This window comes from Pleuronectes platessa, chromosome 19 (assembly GCF_947347685.1).
Source record: "Pleuronectes platessa chromosome 19, fPlePla1.1, whole genome shotgun sequence".
Lineage (NCBI taxonomy): Eukaryota > Metazoa > Chordata > Actinopteri > Pleuronectiformes > Pleuronectidae > Pleuronectes > Pleuronectes platessa.
Genome location: NC_070644.1, coordinates 3,906,308 through 3,925,867, shown reverse-complemented (window position 1 = coordinate 3,925,867; position 19,560 = coordinate 3,906,308). Strand labels below are relative to the sequence as shown.

Here is a 19,560-nt window from a genome sequence, read left to right as displayed (position 1 = left end):
TAGACTCCGGACGGGATGTAGTAAGCAGACCAATCACAAGCCTTGCGGGCTGCGTGAGGCTCGCGTCGTTTTGTCGTGTAGTTAGAAAAATTGGCGGACGCACGCAAGCCCGCAGAGGGCACGAAAGGGGCGTGTTGCGTGTCTTGCGTGCATGCGTGCGTCCGTGCAACACGAGTATAATTCGGCCTTTAGACAGTGGGGTGGGGTAGGCACTTTGACAGTGGGGAACAGATCCAGGTGTTGTCATCCAGGTGGGTTTTTTGTTTTAACTCCGTGGAGTCGAACCAGAGACCACTGTCGGATTTTCTGCCCATAGTCCAACTTTCTGCCACTAGTCCACCGCCTCTGTTGTATTTAACAGATTCTATCTGGAGTCACCAGCATGAATCCATGGAGAGAACTTGCCTTATGTCAACAGTCCAGACTACTGCTAGTGGTGGTGTGAGGAACGTTTTAACATCACCCACATAGTGAATGTTACAGTCCGAGTACCGTTGTTGACCATGTTCATCCCTGTCTGGTCACAGTTTATTATCTTCAATGACTCGACAAAGAGGATGTGATGCAGTCATGTCAACATGGAGCTGAATCTCAGAGGAAAGTTTCCAACATCTTGTTGAATCTGTGACAAAAGAACTGATTCCGCTGTGAGAGAAAAGGGAGGAACTAGCCAGTGTTAGTATGCTGCTTGTAATAAAGTGAAGGGGAAGGTGAAAAAATAACAGCTGACAGGTGATCTTAACCTCTGTTGGTCTGGTTTTACCTTTTGGATTCTTTCCTCGTCACTGCTGCAGGTGCTTCCTTCACTTTGAATGCGACCAGAGGAAAAGAAAAACAGCTGCTGTGCTGGATGTGAAACGTTCAGGGTCGTAGCCTCGTGTGGATCAATAATGAAAAGTAAAATTCAGTACCAGTGTAATTTTTGTAATACTGAATAATTATATTGTTAATTTCCAAATTTCACTTCTAAAATCAACAAAATTAGTTATTTGCCCAAATCATAAAATACAACTTAGATGATTAAAACATTGCAAGGAAGTTAGTTTTATGTTCAAATTAGCATCGTGTAGGACATCTTGTTAAGGAAGTGAAAATGATATAAGGATAATATCCTCCAAGTCACGGAACATATGACTTTATCTCCTACATGTCATCTATCTTATTATGAGTTCAGGCAACTAACAAATTAAAAACAGACAAACACTTAATTATAGACATGTTTCAATAAAAGCAAGTTTATTTAATAAAGCGCATCCATTAATCAAATCTTCATATATTTAAATATTCATTTTAACCTGCAGCTGAAGAACCAGGGTCAGCTGTTCAGAAAACTTTGACTTTTTGTTTGTTTTTGACCATATTTCCCTTTAAATGTCTCATTAAATTCTTCCAAATCCCTTTGACTTCCAGATATTGTCGAAACATAATACCCCTTCATCAAGTATCATTAATTCACTGCATTTGTAAAAATGTAAAATAAGTTAACACTCATTGACACACTCATTTTGTAGTCTCGTTGTTGTACATTCATTTATTCCCCCTCGCTGGGTGATTATAAATGAAGATGAAGTGCCACTTGTATTAAAACACAGCCGGTCACACCACAGTTATTCACAGAAGCATCAAACCTCGATTACCATTTAAAAAATAATGTAAATCCGACTTTGCGCTCCAGTTTTATTATCTTTGCCTTTGAGTTTTTCTGATGCCCTTTACTTCTCAGCAATCTTCTTCAAATAAATAAGTGCAGAGATAAAGAGGTTAAGTCTCATACTGACAGTTCTGCTTATGTACAAATGTAGTTATACTGTGTCCTGGAGTGATGGAACACTATGAGGAATCTGCACAGATCGGTCTTATGTCAAATGTCAGTAAGCTGCTGAATATCATCTTCTTGTAAATATACTGCATCTGTTGGTTTTACCACCAAAAGGAAGGTAACCTGCTCTGGTTCAGCTAGTGACACTGAAACTCACCGTGATAGAGTGGGTTTGTGTATGTGCACGATGGGCAGTGACATTTTTGGCACCATGAGTCGTGGTTCATTATTAGAATTCACACATTACATCTATTGCTCTCACCGGATGGACATTTGGGTTCATGTCATTATAGTTGTGAGTTACAGATACGCGCACACTTTACGTTTATGGAAGCCCATTAATGCCAGAAAGAAGAAATTAAATTATGAAATATTGTGCAAGAAACAAAATAAATATTGGTCTAAAAAATGTTTGGGGTGCCTTGAGATAATGTTTATCATGATTTGGCTCCATACAATTCAAATTGAATTTAATTGAAAGTGTCTGTATCATAATTCAATGAAAAATACATAAGAAGTAAAGTTATATTTTCATTTCATTCATATCATAAAATGTTGTTTAAAGGCTTAATGAAAACATATAATAATGCACTACATTGGTTGGATCACAGTGAAATACAACAGACCTTTTCTCTCTGTTTTCAATGTTTGGATTTGTTTTAAATGTGGAAAATTCCTGTCAAAATACAAACTGTTCATTCAGTTATTGAAACACAGCTGATGGAATAAACATGAAGATGCCACATTAGTTTGATATTAGGGTATTTTAGAATCTACCATATGTTCTGACTTAGTGTTTCACAATTTTCACTTTTTCAGCCAGAACTAGGTTGTTCAGAATTATTACCTCCTCCCATGTCATAGTGATGAGTTATTTTATATATATATATAAAACGAGTCCAAACTGTATCAACTCACTAAATGAAACTAATTACTGATATGCTCAAAAGTCAAAAGGCTTGAACTTTGTATTGGTAGATTATGAGATATTATGGCAAAACTATAAAAATGAAGTTCACGTTTTAAGTAACAATGATGGCATAATAAGTGCTGTTATTCAAATCTAAATTACGATGACCTAGAAAGTCAGAATAATGAAAGATTGTTGTCAAAAATATATTTTGAATCATACTTTAAATTTTTTTTATTTTATTGGCAGAATGGGCTTCCATTATTACTATATACTGCATGGAGAGCAGTACATTATAAATACAATTATTATGTTTTTTTGTTGTTTCTTGTTTTTCTGAAGACAGCTTTTACATTTCTCTGCAACATGTTCAAACCAGGCGCCGTATGTTTTAAATTAGCGGAGCTGCATAGTTTGACCTGACAGAACGCTGGTGATAGAGCTGCACGAACAAGGACAGGAATTTCAAATAAATTACTGGGACTCAAAAGTGTTGCTCTCATTTTCTCGAGAGGAGATTAAAAAGTAAAAACCCCACATTGATTGTGTGTTTTCTTAGCAGGTTTATGTTTTATTTTGGTGGGTATTGGTTCCCTCATTGAATAAAAAAAATCCTTGGAAAATCGCCTCCATTTTCTGTGAGTCGACATCTGGAGTTGTGTAGTTTTAGACAGAACATTTATTGCACACTTTTGAGTCCCAAACCTTCATCTGTGGAGAAATATGCACCCACTGTTTACTCTGGACTTTAAGCAACACAACATTAACCACTTGAATTAAATCAACTCTCCACTTTCCTTCCCACAACTTGAGTTTGACTTCTCCTCCGTCCATCACATAAATATTCTCATTCTGTAAAAAACAAAGTACTTTCTGGCGTTCTGTATTTTCCATCATTGAAATATATAATTCTTGTGTATTTAAATAAACATCTTTTAGAGGAATTTCTTTTTTACTCTTCTGTCGTTCTTCTCACCTCATGCACACCAGATTTTAGCTGCAGTCCCTGGTGGCGGTTTGGTGTGCGGTCGCTGGTTCACGAGCTGGCCCTTGAGTGATGAACATGGAGTGTTAAGAGTTTTTCAGAGTTGGAGTGACCTCAGCGAGTCCTGTGTCCGGTGCCTACATGTGCTGCAGCGCCTCCTGGGCTTCTTCTGTGTACACCTCGTCCTTCCGCGCCCACGAGCCAAAGCTGCCGTCAAACTGTGCATTGCGCTGCGAATTCCGCAGTTTGTCACGTGAGAAGAAGCTAAACCTGCGACGGGAGAGAGGAGAGGAGACAGAGGTGATGGTGTCAGCGACAGGAAGATGTACGGAGCGTTTGCACTGACTGTCAGTTACATGTAAAGCAGTTTTAGAGTTATGGCAAACTAACATTATGATGCAGTTCAGACCATATGTGTTTCCACAGTTACACATTGTTCATTCTTTTTAATTAAGTGTAGATTATCAACTGTAGTTTAGGTGAGTTCATATACACACACACACACAAACACACACACATACAGTATATGTATATCTCAGCTAATTTCTTCTCTGTCGTCTGTGGCTCACTAGCTCGAAAACCGTTCACCCCTTCACCAACATACTTGCCATGTGCATTGTTAAGGGTCAAAGGAAGTACAGTGTCAAGTATGGTGCGATTTGAATCAACAGGTGACCAGCACTCTGTAGCTGTGACGAGTCTTAACATGGCTCAATTACTGCACTTCACTTTTATAGTTTCCGAAAGAAAAATCTGTTACTGATATTCCTCCTCCCTTCATCCTGAAAAGAGCTTTCGCTGCTTTGGTCGTGTGTTTCAGATCATCATCCTTTGTTATATTGTGACAAATATTGATATTGATTTTTTGATTATTAAGATGAAATGACTGTATAGGTTAATAATTTTGAAAACAATCTAACTCAGTTATTGATTTGTAAACGTACAGAAACAAGAAGGAAAAAGAAGAGACAGGAGGGAAAAATCTATCTCTGTGTTCACAGGGAACGCACAGTCAACACAGAGTCATCACAAACAGCCACTTTGTACACACACCACCTGTGGGCCACACAGTTTATATGAAATTTACTGCCAAACAAATCTTTTTCTAGGTTTTCTCATTTCACACTCATTCTTTGAGGCACAAATTTAAAAATAACCCGCCATGGTTAAACAATTTTCTTAATTCCCTTCTTAGAGTAGTTATAATAATGTAATGGTAAATGGTTTTGTGTTTATAAAGCGCTTTTCTAGTCTTGATGACCACTCAAAGCGCTTTACATTACAGTTTTACATTCACCCATTCACACAGTGCATCTAATCGCAGCACTTAGTTATTCTATGGGGGGCCATTCGGGGTTCAGCATCTTGCCCGAGGACACTTCGGCATGCAGATGGGTCCGACTGGGGATCGAACCGCCGACCTTCAGGTTGGAGGACGACCACTCTACCCCTCAGCCACAGCCGCCCTTCTTAATTCTCTTCTTAGAGTAGTTATAATAATGTATAATTATTGTTTATTTTCCTCACAGAGCACTTTTGAGTTGAAAAAGTATATTTGTTGCATTAGTTTTAGTTTTTTTAAGTTAAATGCATTAGAGATATGTGCAACAGATATTAATTTCATTTGAAGTCTGACCTTGTCCTGTGTGGTCCTGTCGTTGCTTATTATTATTAAATATTAAAATTGTTATTCTTTTTGTCAGTTTAAGCGCAGGTGCAGAGGTGAACACGCAGTTACTGGGGTCAGTGGAGGAAAAGACAAGTCGTCTACAAATTTATTCTGACTGGCTGATGTTTATGATCCGCAATCATCCCAGTGGACGGTGATAATAAGACAGCCCCACGATCAGCCAATCAGAATGCGGCAAAGGTGGGAAAGAGGGCTTATACAGCCGGCACATGCAGATGAGCGAGGCCGTTAGCAGAGAGAAGCGAGAGACTCGGAAAGCCAACCAAACGTAGAGTCATACAAGCGATACGAGACGTCTGATTGGCTGTAAAGTGGGGTCATCTGGGATCAAACCAGCCGCCACCATCGGCATAATGGCTGTGAAGATCCTGTTACACACACATGTAAAGACACACACGCACACACAAACAGGAAGAGATACACAGAGAGGGGGTGGGGTGGGGGGGGCAAACAGAGGGAGACCACATCAACCTTTGACCTCTGTGTGAGTTCATGTCAAGTTCCCAACCAAACTCAAACCAATAGAGAAAGTCAAGCTATTGAGTTTAGTATAGTGTAGACATGAGCCTTTTGAAACATGCTAATGGTGTGTAGTGTAAGTTACGTGCTAAACACGACCAACGAGCCAATATACCAGGCTAACATCCACCATGCACAGAGAGGGGGATGTACGTGTGTGTGTGTATGTGTGAGTGTCAGAGCGAGCTGAAAGGAAAAGTCAAGCACGGTATCTCTCACCCGCAAACAGCAGTGGAAAATGAACTTCTTACATCTACACAAGTACTGTCGTTAGATAAAGTTATGAGATACTGTAATCCCATTTTATAAAACTTTCAACTACACTTCATAATGTACCTTTTACTCCACTTCATCAATTTTTATTTATTGTTTACTATTTAGCTGGTAATAATGATTTTCTTTTTCTGAAGCAGGAATTTAAATACAGAACTTTTACTTATGATGGAGTGTCATTGGAGGAGGAAGCTTTGGAAATGGGAGCTCAGAGGCTCCTGCCTGAAGAAAGACGACAGGCTAAGTCATTAGCTTCCTTTAAATCAAAGCTTAAAACGTTCTTATATCATACAGCATTCCCTGATTTTACCTAATTAAATTGTTGTTATTATAATGTGTTTCTACTATTTTATGACAGTGTTTTTACTTGTTCTTATATTAATTGTATGTTTTTTTACTTGTGTCTTTTATTCGTGAAGCACTTTGTAACTTCCTTTTGAAAGAGTACTATACAAATGAAGATATTTCATTTATTTTAACTGCTTTTTTTCCTTAGTGAAGAGTTGTGATTTGAGCAGCATGTTGGCCCAGAGGACATACTGGGATACTTTAGTGGGAGTTTCACTCAGATCCACTCAGCTGCTTTGTTTATATCTGGGTTGTTTTTAGAGGTCAGACAAACACAGGATGTGGGTCTGTGGTTTATGAATGATAACAGTTTCCAGTAGAAATGGCTGAAAGTGACTTTTCAGTTGAAACACAATTACTCTTGTGGTCACATTGTACATGTGGAGTTAATGTGTGATGACATTATGTTCAGCTGCTGTCACCACTAACCTCAGTATCAAGTGATCCTGTATAACACCACCCACAGTATTTGATCATTTAAGTTAAAAAATGTAAATGATGGCAGCCATCAAACAGAGCCATATGTTTGGTAGAGCTGCTGAAAGTTTCATTTATACTTTTCTTGAAAACATATAAACCTTCCACCTTCAGTTACGTGGAAATGTAAGCACAAAGCATGTATGCCGCTAAAACCTTTTTGCCACGCTATAAGCGCAGCCTACATGTATTTTAGACCTAATACGTAATATTTTTAAATATGTACGATTTTCTAACGCTCAAATTCAGATGATTGAAATTTAGACTGACTTAGATGATTTAAGATCCTGCAGAAACCCTGCATCTCAAAGTTCATGATCGGAGAGTGTGTGTTTTAAGCAGGTAAGTGTTTTCACAGGCACGTGTATCTGAGTGAGTGAGTGAGTGAGTGAGTGAGTGAGTGAGTGAGTGAGTCTGACAACGGGTCTGTGTGGGTGTGTGTGTGTGTGTGCGCGCGAGTGTGTGTGTGTGAGTGTGTGAGTGTGTGTACGCTTGTGAGCACAACATACAAGCGTTTGATTCCGGACTCTGGCTGGGGAGAAGATCTGGAGCGAGTCCTCAGTTCAGGCGAGGGAGACGAAGAAGGAGTCACAGTCTCGTCTACTGTTTCATCACTGCAAAGACAAAGCGGCACAACCATCATCCACATGTTAAGACTGGTTTGGTCCATGAACGACATGCTAGCATATATATTAAAACCCACATCGCAGAACTGTTATAGTAAAAAACAATAAAGTCATGGACTGTGAGATCAATATTGATAACTATCTATGTACAATGCATTGACATGTTTGTACACATGTCAATGTACACAATTTGTGTCTGAGGAGGAAGGAGTAAAAGTGAGGGATTTTTATTTTGATCATTCTCTTAAGTCTTAAATTTCACTATTACCCAAAATGATAAATACAGGCCCAAAGCTTAATTTCATAATATTTCCTGCTCCGCTACCTTTTCAAGAAATAATATCTCTATAATATATCTATCGTTTTATTTTAAACCACACAAGGTAAACAGGATCGTAGATGGTGACACCCATCATAAATTATGTCATAAAAGATGTGGAAAATGGTTGTTGACATTTGAGTTACCGGATGCAGTTATCAAAGAACATAAAGACTTCTCTGCTCTTTTGTTAACTACTATGAGATATTATTCTTCCAGGCTGATACACTTGTCCTTTTACCTTCTGTAATAAGTCAGCTCCTCCTGCAGCAGAAAAACTTTGGCCTTGAGCTCATTCCTCTCGTGCAGGACGTCCCTCAGCTCCTGCAGCGTGAACCGGGGCCGGTTGGGGTCCTGTGGGTCCAGGCCTCCCATCTCCTCCTCGCACAGCGCCTCCTGCCAAGACAGAAATGCATCACACGGAGGAAACAAAACCTGACAAAGGGAAGGAAGGAGGGCAGGAAGGAAGTGAGGATACCTTGGTAAAATATTGGAACACAGCAGGCATGTCCTCATCGCACATCGCCTCCTGGTGGCAAAAGTTGAACTCTAAGTCAGACCTCGAGCCTTTGTTCCAATAAAGTTTAGTTCGAACTTCCCTCCAGCCTCTACTGTTTCTTTTAAACTCAGCAGAACCAAAACACTCACTGTTGAACAACCACCTGAAACCTTTTCACACCACATGCAGCTCACTGAAATCTCTCATGCACTGAGCGCAAAAACACAATTATTCTTATTAATCTGTATTCTGCAAACTAAGTCCAACTGAAACCACATTTAGATTCTCTTTGTCATACGTAATGTCAGGGCTTTCTTATTTGCTGCGAACACATTTCTCCTTAAAAAAGAAGGAAAAGGGTCTTTAGGGAAACACCAGAAAAGTTCCTGTTCCTCTTTGCAGCAGCTGAATTGTCGAGAGCGTCCCTGTCTGTCTGTGTTGGATTAACAGGCTCAGAGCTCTGGAGAGGTAAAGGATGGAAAACTGGTTGGATCTGTGTTAGTCACAAACCACAGCCACAGCTTTTCTGTCTGTACTATTCAGACCTGCAGCCAAAACCTGATCAAATAGCACAACATGTCTGTGTCTGTTCGATTGCAACCTGACACAGTTTCAATGCTGCTAAAAGGGATTTGTAAACTGTAATGAAACAGATATTTCTCTCTATAAAGCAGCACATTTGCAGGTGAATTTACATTATTTATTATTTACTTTATTTTTCCTCTTTTGATTAATGATAGCTACATTTTTTGAGTATTTTAATTGAATTTATCATTTAATCTTGAAAAGTGCTACATAAATCAAGTTAATGTCATTAATATTATAATGTGCTGCAGCCAAGTAGCTACCTATCCTGAAAATGGCATTAGTAGTAATATTTGAACAGGAAGCAAAGGCGCAGGACAGGATTTTTTTTTTTGGTGTGCAAGTTACAGGAGGTGAGATAAGAGATGTGTTGTGTAGCAATGGATGTCTGCTGTCCACTTGCTATGATGTGACTGCTTTAAAAAAAAAATATTGATTGGCTGCATGGAAACCAGTTCCAGTTCTCTGGGATTGTGACGTGTTCATGCAAAGACTAAAGTCAGAAAAAACAATCTGAAGCAAAACATGCAGCAGATGAGAGAAACCATCTTCATTTCAGTTGGACTTTGATCTACCATTCATACTGTCAGTGTCACATGAGGGGGAAACTCCATGTGCTGTCACAGGCCGAGCTCTCAGAGTGATCTATATTTAGAAGGGTCATCGGTCGCAGATTCTCACTCAGTCGGCTGAGGAACTAAAAATCCCACGGACACCCTCTGTTAGCTCACACAACCAAAACACCCATGCACTACATGGGTTGCAAAAATGTTAGTCCACTCCCTTTAACAAAAATACAATCTATAAGTTTACTTTTCTGCAGGGAGCAGTGCAGGCCTGGAGTTAGAGTCAGGGCAATCACACGTGCTCTGGTTTGCAAACCGGCACTTCTGCATTACCCAAAGCAACACTGCCTCTTCCTCCGACTCCTCATCCCCGTCCTCGTGTCCCTCTGGGCTGAGGGAACCGGGCAGGGACAGCGGGGCAGGGTCAACCCCACCACACATCAGCTCAGAGAGGTCAGGTCTCTGTGACCAGCCCCCAGCCGCCCCCACTGTAGCAGCTTTGCCACGCTGGTGGAGTAAAAGACAGTTTACTACCTGTTTACTGCTGTTTTGTGTGTGTGTGTGTTTAATGTGATGTTTGGGCATCTATGCAAGATGCATCTGGGATTCATGCACTGATAAGCTCAATGAAGGAGATTACAATTATTGGTTCTCATATTGGTTGACCTCTTTTAAAATGGGAACATAGAGGTTCTTTGAATTTTAATTTAATATGACTGGGCAGTGAATTAATAATTATATTTTAAATCCTTATTACCTTAATAAAGAGTTTGGAAAGGCACTTTGAGTTTTCAGCCACGAACTGAACTATTGGTTATAGATTTATAGAGAAATAATTAATTTCTATTTGTGTGTGTGTGTGTGTGTGTGTGTTTGCTCCACAGTTGCACTGCCAAAATCCTAGTTAGCAGTGCGGTGTTTGTGCCAATGTGTGTCTACTTCAAACAATGTGACTGACACTGAGCAAATTGGGTTGGATTTGACGATAATACATTTTGATCAACAGTCACTTTTAATGTGACGCAGTAAAGAGAGAAGACGTCAGAGGAGATGATGTATACGACCATTGAACTTATTGAGTATGACGGAGGATGAGTTTTGTGTGCTGGTCCAGCCACTGGGAGACATGGACGAGAAAAGCTAACAAGGGGACTAATCACAGTTTCTTCACCTAAACATGTTTATTTCTAGGTAGGGGCATGTCTGGATACTTGCATAGATGCACACCCTACACCTCACACAGAAGGATACACTGGCCTTTACTGGATGACTTGAATATAAAGAGCAGATTGTTTATGTGTGGCACTACTACCTCTGCTTTTTCCTGCTGTGACAAGATAAAATGTAGGCTGTGAGAAAAGGTTTAGGATGACAGACAGAGGGAAAAAGTGAGAACAATAGACAAGGATCCTGGGTCAGTTTTTAACCCACGATGCATTGAACTTACACAAAACCATTGAGCTATCAGGAAGACCTTCACCATGAAGAAAATCTGCTATTTTTGTCCATCACTTTAGTTAAATTCATGAGTTCTGAAAGGGACGACTGCCAAAGGCAAACCATAGCTACAGTTTATAAGATTGTGTCTACTCATATATTTTGGAACATAGGAGAAGATGGAGGATATCCCCCATTAGACCTTCAAACATACAAGGTATATTCTCTATCTATTTTGCCATATGGTTTAAAATATATATAAGTTAGCACAATCTAATAAATCTTCGATTTTTCCAGGATGTCTTGCAAAAGTTACGACTTTACATACATTTTTGAATAAAATTTCAAGCTACTTTTTAGTGATTTTGCGTGCTGTGTTACCTCTGCAGGTGAAGGGGGCTGAGGTGTGGGTTCCTCAGGATTCTGCTCAGGCAGCTCTCCTTGAAGTCGCTCCCTTAAGCGCAAGACTTCCTGCCGCAGGGCGCTGACTTCCTGGCCCCGGGCCTGAGCGCCGGCCTCCAGCTCCACCTTCTGTTCGATGAGCGCCTTCCCCTGAGCTTCCACCACGGAGATTTTATGACGCAGGTCGTGGTTGATCTTCATGAGGCGAGACTGCTGCTGCTGGAGCTGCGGAGGCAGAAACAATGAGGACGAGACAGAACAGGAGGTGAACTAGACAAAAAGGGTTGAGAATCCACGCAGAGTGAAGGAATATAGAAACAAATAACTACCCTTATTGGCAATAACTATATCATTACAACTGTCATGGTTGCTCTAATAATCTCTGTCAGATTTTTTCTTTTGCATAAATACTTTAAACATTGAAACACCCCTCCATTTATGTAAGACACTGTCTTTTCTCATCAATGTTTTAATATTGTTTTTTGGGGGGATTCGCTCTGTTACACACAACCTCTACTCTGTCCGTCCTGGGAGAGGGAGCCCTCACATTTGACTTTCTCTTTCCACTTTTTTTATTTCCTATTTAAACTTTTTTTTCTTGGTAGTTTCTCACTCTTGCTGAGAGTTACGACAGAGGATGTTGCGGCAAATGAGGCAAATTAGGATTTTTGAATATGGGCTATACAAATAAAATTGTATTGATTAATTGATGGATTGATTATTAATTCTTATAAGACATTACAAAAATATTTCAAATCACTCATTTTGACTTGTCGGCTAAGAGTTTAGCCTGGGTCCAGATCTCGGACCTGCCAACCGTCTGGACTGGGCAGAGCTGGACAGAGCTGTGCCCTGTGACGACTGTTACTGTCAGCTGGGAAACATCTGACCAATGAGAGCTACTGTACATGCATAAACAACAGTGACACAAAAATGGCGACAGCTGAGGGTGAGTGTGAAGAGGCTCAACAGCTGGTTCTAAAGCCGAAATATCTACTCTTTCATCTGCTGACAGCCCCTGGCAACCACGAGCACAGCTTCTGTTTTCATCTGAACGTGCCGTCACGTGCTGACAATGATGATTAATCTGGACTTTTCTGACTAAGAAATACCACAGGCAGAATTAATAATACTTCACTTCCTGATAATGTGTTCAGCTTAATTTAAGTGAACCTATGAGCCATGACAGCTATTTCCCCAAAACAAAAACATTCATATCAGCTTGGGATTTTTTCATTTTCAGCTGGCGAAATGGTGAATGGAACTAATAACATTTCAACAAATGGCTGCAAAAAAAAAAAATGTAATAAAAAATTGAAATTAATAGAATCCAAATCATCCATTTTTTAAGATTATATCTGGTTGCCCTTGATAACGAGCCACTAAAAATGTGAAACACAGTCTAATAAGCTAATTTAGGCTGTTTATCTGGTGTAGCAAAGTTAGCGCTAAGGCTAACCACCACAGAATTATACCTGAACACTCAAGATGTAAAGAACAAGTATTTTTCCTCTTCTTCCCATTCTGCTGACACCAGGACCATTGCACCATTATCAGTAACACCCACGTTTTTCCTGCTATGACACGTTCAAATGTCATCATTCTACTAGTCCTTGCAAAATGTAATGGTTGCTGTCTGTTTACAGTTCCCTGGGCCGAGCCCTTTGTCACACTTTGTTGTTATTGCGTTGTTTTCTACCGATCTAATGCTAATAATAGCAGCGGTTGTGTTCTTCTGTTGATGCAGCCCACGGTGTGTTGTTTCCTTCCTCTGACTCAACGCTGGGTCGGACTTCATCCAAACCTCTGCTGCTTTACATGGAGCCAACATGGTACAAATGTTGTATCAATCAAGTAATGGAATGAAATCAAACAGTGTGCAGGCAAAGTTTCCTCGTGCTGCTTTAAGTAAAAGAAAGAAGAGCCCGTTCCATTCATCTTACTGCTTCTATGTCCTCGTTTTTCAGCGTGAGCTCCCGGTCCTTGGCTCGAATCTCGTCTCTTTGCTTGTCCACCACTTCTTTAAGCTTCTTCATCACCTGCCTCTCTCTCTCCGTCATACCTGGACACCACAGACAGAGGAGAGGACAGTGAGGGAGTGTGTACTGCAAAATGATTTCAGTAAATCAGAACATGATTTTATTCTTTCTAATTTGTCTTAATTGTTAGAGGAACTGAAAGGAGATGTATAGAGGAAACTCTGGTGTGTGTGTGTGTGTGTGTGTGTGTGTGTGTGTGTGTGTGTGTGTGTGTGTGTGTGTGTGTGTGTGTGTGTATGAGAGTGAGAGAGTCTAGCAGGTGTGCTTATACACTGAGGCTGTTCTTTCCTCAGCGTGTCAGGGTGACTGGGTGACTGTGGCCTCTGTGTGAAACCACGAAAGAGACTGGCTCACAGTCAGACACAGAGAAGGCTTCCTTTGTGTGTGCGTGTGCATGTGTATGTGTGTGTGTGTGTGTGATGGGAATGTGAGACATAGCCAGGGTCTCGTCAGATTTCCATCAAAATGTAAAAACCATGGTGTGCGTGGCCGTAAAGCACAATATAACACATTCACTGATTCCTTACCTTGCATATTCAAATTTGTCACAGTTTCTAATAAACAATGTATTTTATGCATCGACATCCCAATAAAGATAAAAAGTAACAATCATTTTAAAGGAAATCTGCTAAATGAAAGTGTGTGTGTCCATCTTTTTAACGATTCCTCTAGACAAACAGCTGGTGGCACTAATTCTCCAGTCTGTGCCTTTTAAACACTGCAGAAGAAGACACAAGGGGATGACGTAATGAGAGAGCTCCAGTCCCTTTCAAGTGAATGGACTTGATAGATGATGAGGAGGAGGGTGACCTCTCTGCACAGTAATTATATGAGTAAATATACAAATTTGATGAAAACATATGATTTTTAATACAGTAGTTTACTTTCGTACATGCACATATGGTTTGATGTTTGGGAAGCGAATGATTGTTTTGAAGTGTCTTTGTGTGAATGATTTCTTTGTTGTTCATTCATGTGTGGGCCAAAGGAAAAAACTGATGAATGAATTTTTCACTGGAAGCTGGAGTGATATTTAAAACATGTCCTTCATGAACGTCAGCATTTATTCTCTAACTACATTTCAATTGCACTTTGCATTTGTTTTTTTACACCAAATATTTCCATTTACTCAATTTTTATCATTGAGACTTTCTTCTCTTTTTTTAAGAGCCAATTAAAATAAATGTTAAATAAAAGTTTACTGTTAGTCATGAAACGTCTGGATCTGAAGTTATTAGGAGAAACAAGCTAATTAAACGTTAGCAGCAGCTCAGCTCACAGCCCATCACTGGATTAAATCATGTTTGTTTTGGAGAGGAGGAGACCTCTGAGGAGAATTCAACTTCTGAACCAAGGAATCCTAACCGGGAGAAGCTGACTGCAATGAAAACACCACCTCCCATGATCCCGTGAGGCTTTGCATCACCAAACACTGTCTTTTGTTATTGTGTTGACAAAAAGCAACAGAACATGACATTTAGCATGTTGAAAGGAAGATTCTATAATTTTACTGCAGAGATTTATTACAATATACATTTGTGTTACAATACAAATACAGATTTACATTTCTTTTCATTTAATTTCCTTCACCATAGAATAATTTACCTCTCCTTATTACTATTGAATTGCATTAGATAGATAGATAGATAGATAGATGGATACTTTATTAATCCTGTGGGAAATTTAGGTCATCCAGTAGCTTATCAATTATACACTATAGCTTTTCTTTCCACCAGTGTGTGTCTGTTTGTCTGTGTTCTGAGCACACGTCCTCACCCTCATGCCGCTGCAGGTCCTCCTCACTCATGGGGTCTTTGATGGACATGTTGGTGAGCAGGGATTGGTTCTCCTCCTGCAGCTGAGCGATCTGGGTGAGCAGATCCTGAGCTTCTCCTCTCCACACATCCTCCACCAGCTCCAGCTCCTGTACACACACAGTGAATGTGTCAAAATCGTCAAAATCAAATATTAATATACATCATTGACCCATACTTTCACGCAAGGACATTTGAACGAGCAAATTCTCATAACAGCCTTCAGGGTGTCACCAAGTTCTAACCGCCAATAATTATAATTTTTGATTCCTTGTGTTAGCTCATGTTTATACACTTGATGTGGTTGTAGCCATATTAATACTGCAGCCTGTTACTATAGAAACATGGATCCAATGACAACTGTGTCTGTCAGTCCACGACTATGAACCAAGCTGAAATGTCTCAACAACTATTTTGTTAGATTGCAATAAAACTTTGGAACATTCAGGACATTCGTGTTCCCAAGAGGATGAACCATACCGACTTTGTTGATCTTGTGACTTTTCCTCAAGTGCCACCATGAGGTTTATTTTTTTTTAATCCCCAACAACAACAGGTGGATTTCCAATAAATTTGATATAGAGAACTTGATCCTCTCACTTTTGATAGAGCGCCATCATCTGTTCAAAAACACCTGCAAGAACTAATGACATTCCCATCAGCCTCAGCTGTACATCTATTGTAAGTGTTCTGTTTGCATTGTATCTATGGATGTATAGACGACTATCAGTCGATTTATTTGACACTGAGGAAAACCTTTCTGTTGTTATAATGACTCAATCTCTCAAATGTGAAAATACGAGATTTGAGGTTTTACTTTCGTTTTGAGGTTTTACTTTGAATCACTAATCACAAATATGAAAATTTACTGACATTTCATGTAGAAAATAATACGCAGATTAACTGTATGCAAAATTCTCCATTGGATGCTGCCTCCTCACATTAGAGCTCTGAATCCCGATTCAATAAATGCATAAATGGGGGGGCGGGGGGAAGAGAGAGAGAGAGAGAGAGAGAGAGAGAGAGAGGGCTGACACTACCAACAGTTCTACAGTTGATTCTCTCAGCAGACGTGACATTTTCAATGAAAAAATTGTGAAGACTGATAATATTATTTCACTCAGATTAGAAACAGCCATCACCGACAGAAGCAACCACTACATCCCAGTCATGAGACACAGTTAATGAGTGAACTGGTGACTGTGTTCACCATGGCTCAGTCACTGGGGCTCAGTCACCGTCACGAGAATCTGTCATGGACTTTTTTATAGCAGCGAGCTGACTGGATTATATAAAACCACCAAACGTAAGTACCGTGCTTAGATACAACTCTGAGATAGTGCACGTGAAAATGTACATTTTCTGCTACGTTAGAGTACTGCCCCACCACATGCCAGGAGGAGAATCTGTAGTAAATACTCCACGAAAGTTATCTGACACATACAGTCGAGATTTTACACACATAAACACAACGTTTACAAAAGTTTTACTGAAAAAACTATTCAACTCAGGACTTTGACTTGCAATGGAGTATTTCTAGTTGTTGGACTGGTTAGTTTGCTTGTAATGGAGTATTTTTACATGAAGCACTGACTATTTCTACTTGTAATGGGGTATTTTTACAGTGTTTTACTTTGAAATTGAGTATTTGATAGTGTGTTTTTGGTACATCTATTAGTAATGGGTTATATTGTAATGTTGTATTGGTATTTTTACAAGCAATGGAGTATTTTACAGTGTGTTATTGGTATCTATATTGTAATGGGGTATGATACAGTGTGTTATTAGTATTTTTATTAGTAATGTATAACTTTTGTTTACAGTATATTTACAGAGAATAATTGTTACTTTCACAATGAATGGAGTCTTCTATAGTGTGTTATTGGTATCTATATTAGTAATGGGGTATGACACAGGGTGTTATTGGTGTTTTTATTTTTGATGGAGTATGTTATTAGTATTCTTATCAGTAATGTATAACTTTTGTTTACAGTATGTACACTACAGTGTGTGATTAGTACTCTTACATCAATAACAATCTGTGTACTCCCTCCAGTTGTGGTTGAATCACAGTCAGAGAGGAAAACTTTGACTTGTGGGTTTGTTTACTTGTTTGCTAACACACTGATCTGAGCTCATTCAGCAGCTTAGTGATTAAGTGATTATCGGCGCCCTGCTCGCACCTTCTTGTGCCTCCGCTCCTTCTCCTGCCGCTCCAGCCTCTCCAGCCGCAGCCGGTCCAGCTCCAGCCGCAGCTCCTCGGTCTCCGGGCTGATGCTGCTCCGGCTCACCATCACCTCCAGGATCTCCAGCACACGCACCACTTTGGGCATGAGCCTAGACAGAGCCTCGCAGCCGTACTGGTCGATGATGCGCTCGAACTCCTGGCCCACCACCGCGGCGATGTCGTACACGTCCATCACCGTGAGGTCAGCCACATTCTTCTCCAGGGCCGACCCGGACTCCTCCATGACGGGGCACTTCGGCCCTCCCCGGCTTCCTCTTGTGGTTCCCCCGCCGCGGCAAACTTCCTCCCTCTGGAAGAACAAGCCGCTAAGTTCCTCTGGGTCTCTGTCCTTCAAGAACCAACACACCGTGAAGAACCACAATACTCCCCCACTAACGCCCGGCCATTACTGACGCCTGTGTCCGGGCTCCAGTGTCATTTATTGGGAGAAAATATCGTCTGCGTCCCATCGCTGTCCTCCCTGCGCTGCCAAAACTCCTCCAAAATAAAGCCAGTCACGTCCGGTTTCATCTTTCACAATAAAAGAGCAGGATTAAAGTTCCAGTTTGTAAAATTTTGTTTAAACGGATTTAATGGCAGACATTTTATATAAAATAATCCTAGTGATGTTTTCACTAGTGTGTTGCATCTTAATTGTACAAATAGTTGTTTGTTTAACCCCAGATAGGCCTTTTCTATTTAAATACTTTACATTTACATACGGAGCTGGTCCTCTCTACAGTGTTCCATGTTTTGTACAGAAGCACAGACTGGACAAACTAAACACAACTTGAGTTTTATGACGACCACGGTTGAGGTGAGGGGTATTCAGCTGCAACATGCAACTTCACTTCTAGATGGCATTAAATCATACACACTGAACCTTTAAGGGGATGTGCTGCAAAACAATTTTTGAATCAAAAACTGTCAAAGCCAGGGACGTTCAGAGGATGTCAGAGAGGTAGGGGCCTGAATTCATAAGAATGCACCTTTTGCCAATAATAAATAAGCATGTATCTGAAAAATACTGTGGCTGAGAGAGATAGATGCGCTGCAAGTTAAGGAAACAACTTCATACATTTGACAACACGTGCTGCAAAAAGTGACAACACATGCAAACTCAGTTTCTGTATTTGCATGCGTTGTTCTTATGTCTTGTTTGTGCTACTTTAAACCTCTACCTTTTACTTAGGGGAAAGTAGTGTTTAAAACAGTGATTAATCTCATTAAGGTTGCATTATTGTTTATGATTTTATTTAAGACTAGCATCATTCACCTGTCAACTTGGGAAGCTGTTTTGCGCTTTTATTTTGAAGGTAGAGATGTGTGTTTCCGGTGTGTTTTCATATCCTTACCTTTTCTAACTTGACACATGCTCTTTCTCTGTGCCTTTGGGAGCCAGTGGTCACTTCCATGGTGGTGAGGCTGCAGTTTGTTGTGCGCATGACAGAAATAAATAACAGACAGATGAGGTCGCTGTGAGAATCTATTCCATCCGCATGAGAGGGAGAGAGAGAGAGAGACAGAGAGAGAGAGAGAGAGAGAGAGAGAGAGAGAGAGAGAGAGAGAGAGAAACAATTCTATATAATATTAACAACATTCACAAAACAATATAATGTCATTTCAGGTGTTGTTTAAAATTAATGTATTTGTCAACAACTTATACCGAGGATCGTAATAATATTTAATGAGATTCATACTTTGTTTAAAATAATACTTTTAATTAGCTATCATGTGTATAAGAATCCTTCACAGGACAGTTTACAACTGCTTTCGGCTGATTTTCATCACCTACTTGTAATATTTTTAATTTTGCTTGGAATGCTCTATTCGTTCCTCATATTTGTAGCTTGATAGTTTCATGTGGTGCTTGGTATCCGCAGTGGAAAGCTTGAAGGAGTAAGTAAGACATAACATTTGAAGACAAAATATAAGGAAGGGATAGGACTCGATAAGTTCACATTATATATTTTTACAGCTTTCGAACATCAAATATTCACTTAGTGTTCTTGTTTTCTTTCTTGT

General features: G+C 39.9%; 1 protein-coding gene across 5 annotated transcripts; it reads right to left on the bottom strand.

The window, feature by feature from the left end:
• Positions 1 to 1,219: 1,219 nt before the first annotated feature.
• Positions 1,220 to 18,039, bottom strand: rilpl1 (Rab interacting lysosomal protein-like 1). Of its 5 annotated transcripts, none has more exons than XM_053410758.1 (9): positions 17,492 to 18,039; positions 15,271 to 15,418; positions 13,399 to 13,517; positions 11,435 to 11,680; positions 9,950 to 10,123; positions 8,445 to 8,495; positions 8,208 to 8,362; positions 7,531 to 7,635; positions 1,220 to 3,984 (listed from the first exon to the last, which is right to left on the bottom strand). In XM_053410758.1, the coding sequence occupies exons 1-9, from the start codon at positions 17,777 to 17,779 to the stop codon at positions 3,852 to 3,854; spliced, it is 1,419 nt and encodes a 472-aa protein (XP_053266733.1). In that variant the 5' UTR covers positions 17,780 to 18,039; the 3' UTR covers positions 1,220 to 3,851. The 5 variants fall into 5 exon arrangements, with proteins under 5 accessions (XP_053266733.1, XP_053266729.1, XP_053266732.1 ...); XM_053410755.1 differs by lacking the exon at positions 9,950 to 10,123 and adding an exon at positions 5,685 to 5,772 and having other exon boundaries at positions 3,851 to 3,984; XM_053410754.1 differs by lacking the exon at positions 9,950 to 10,123.
• Positions 18,040 to 19,560: the final 1,521 nt, after the last annotated feature.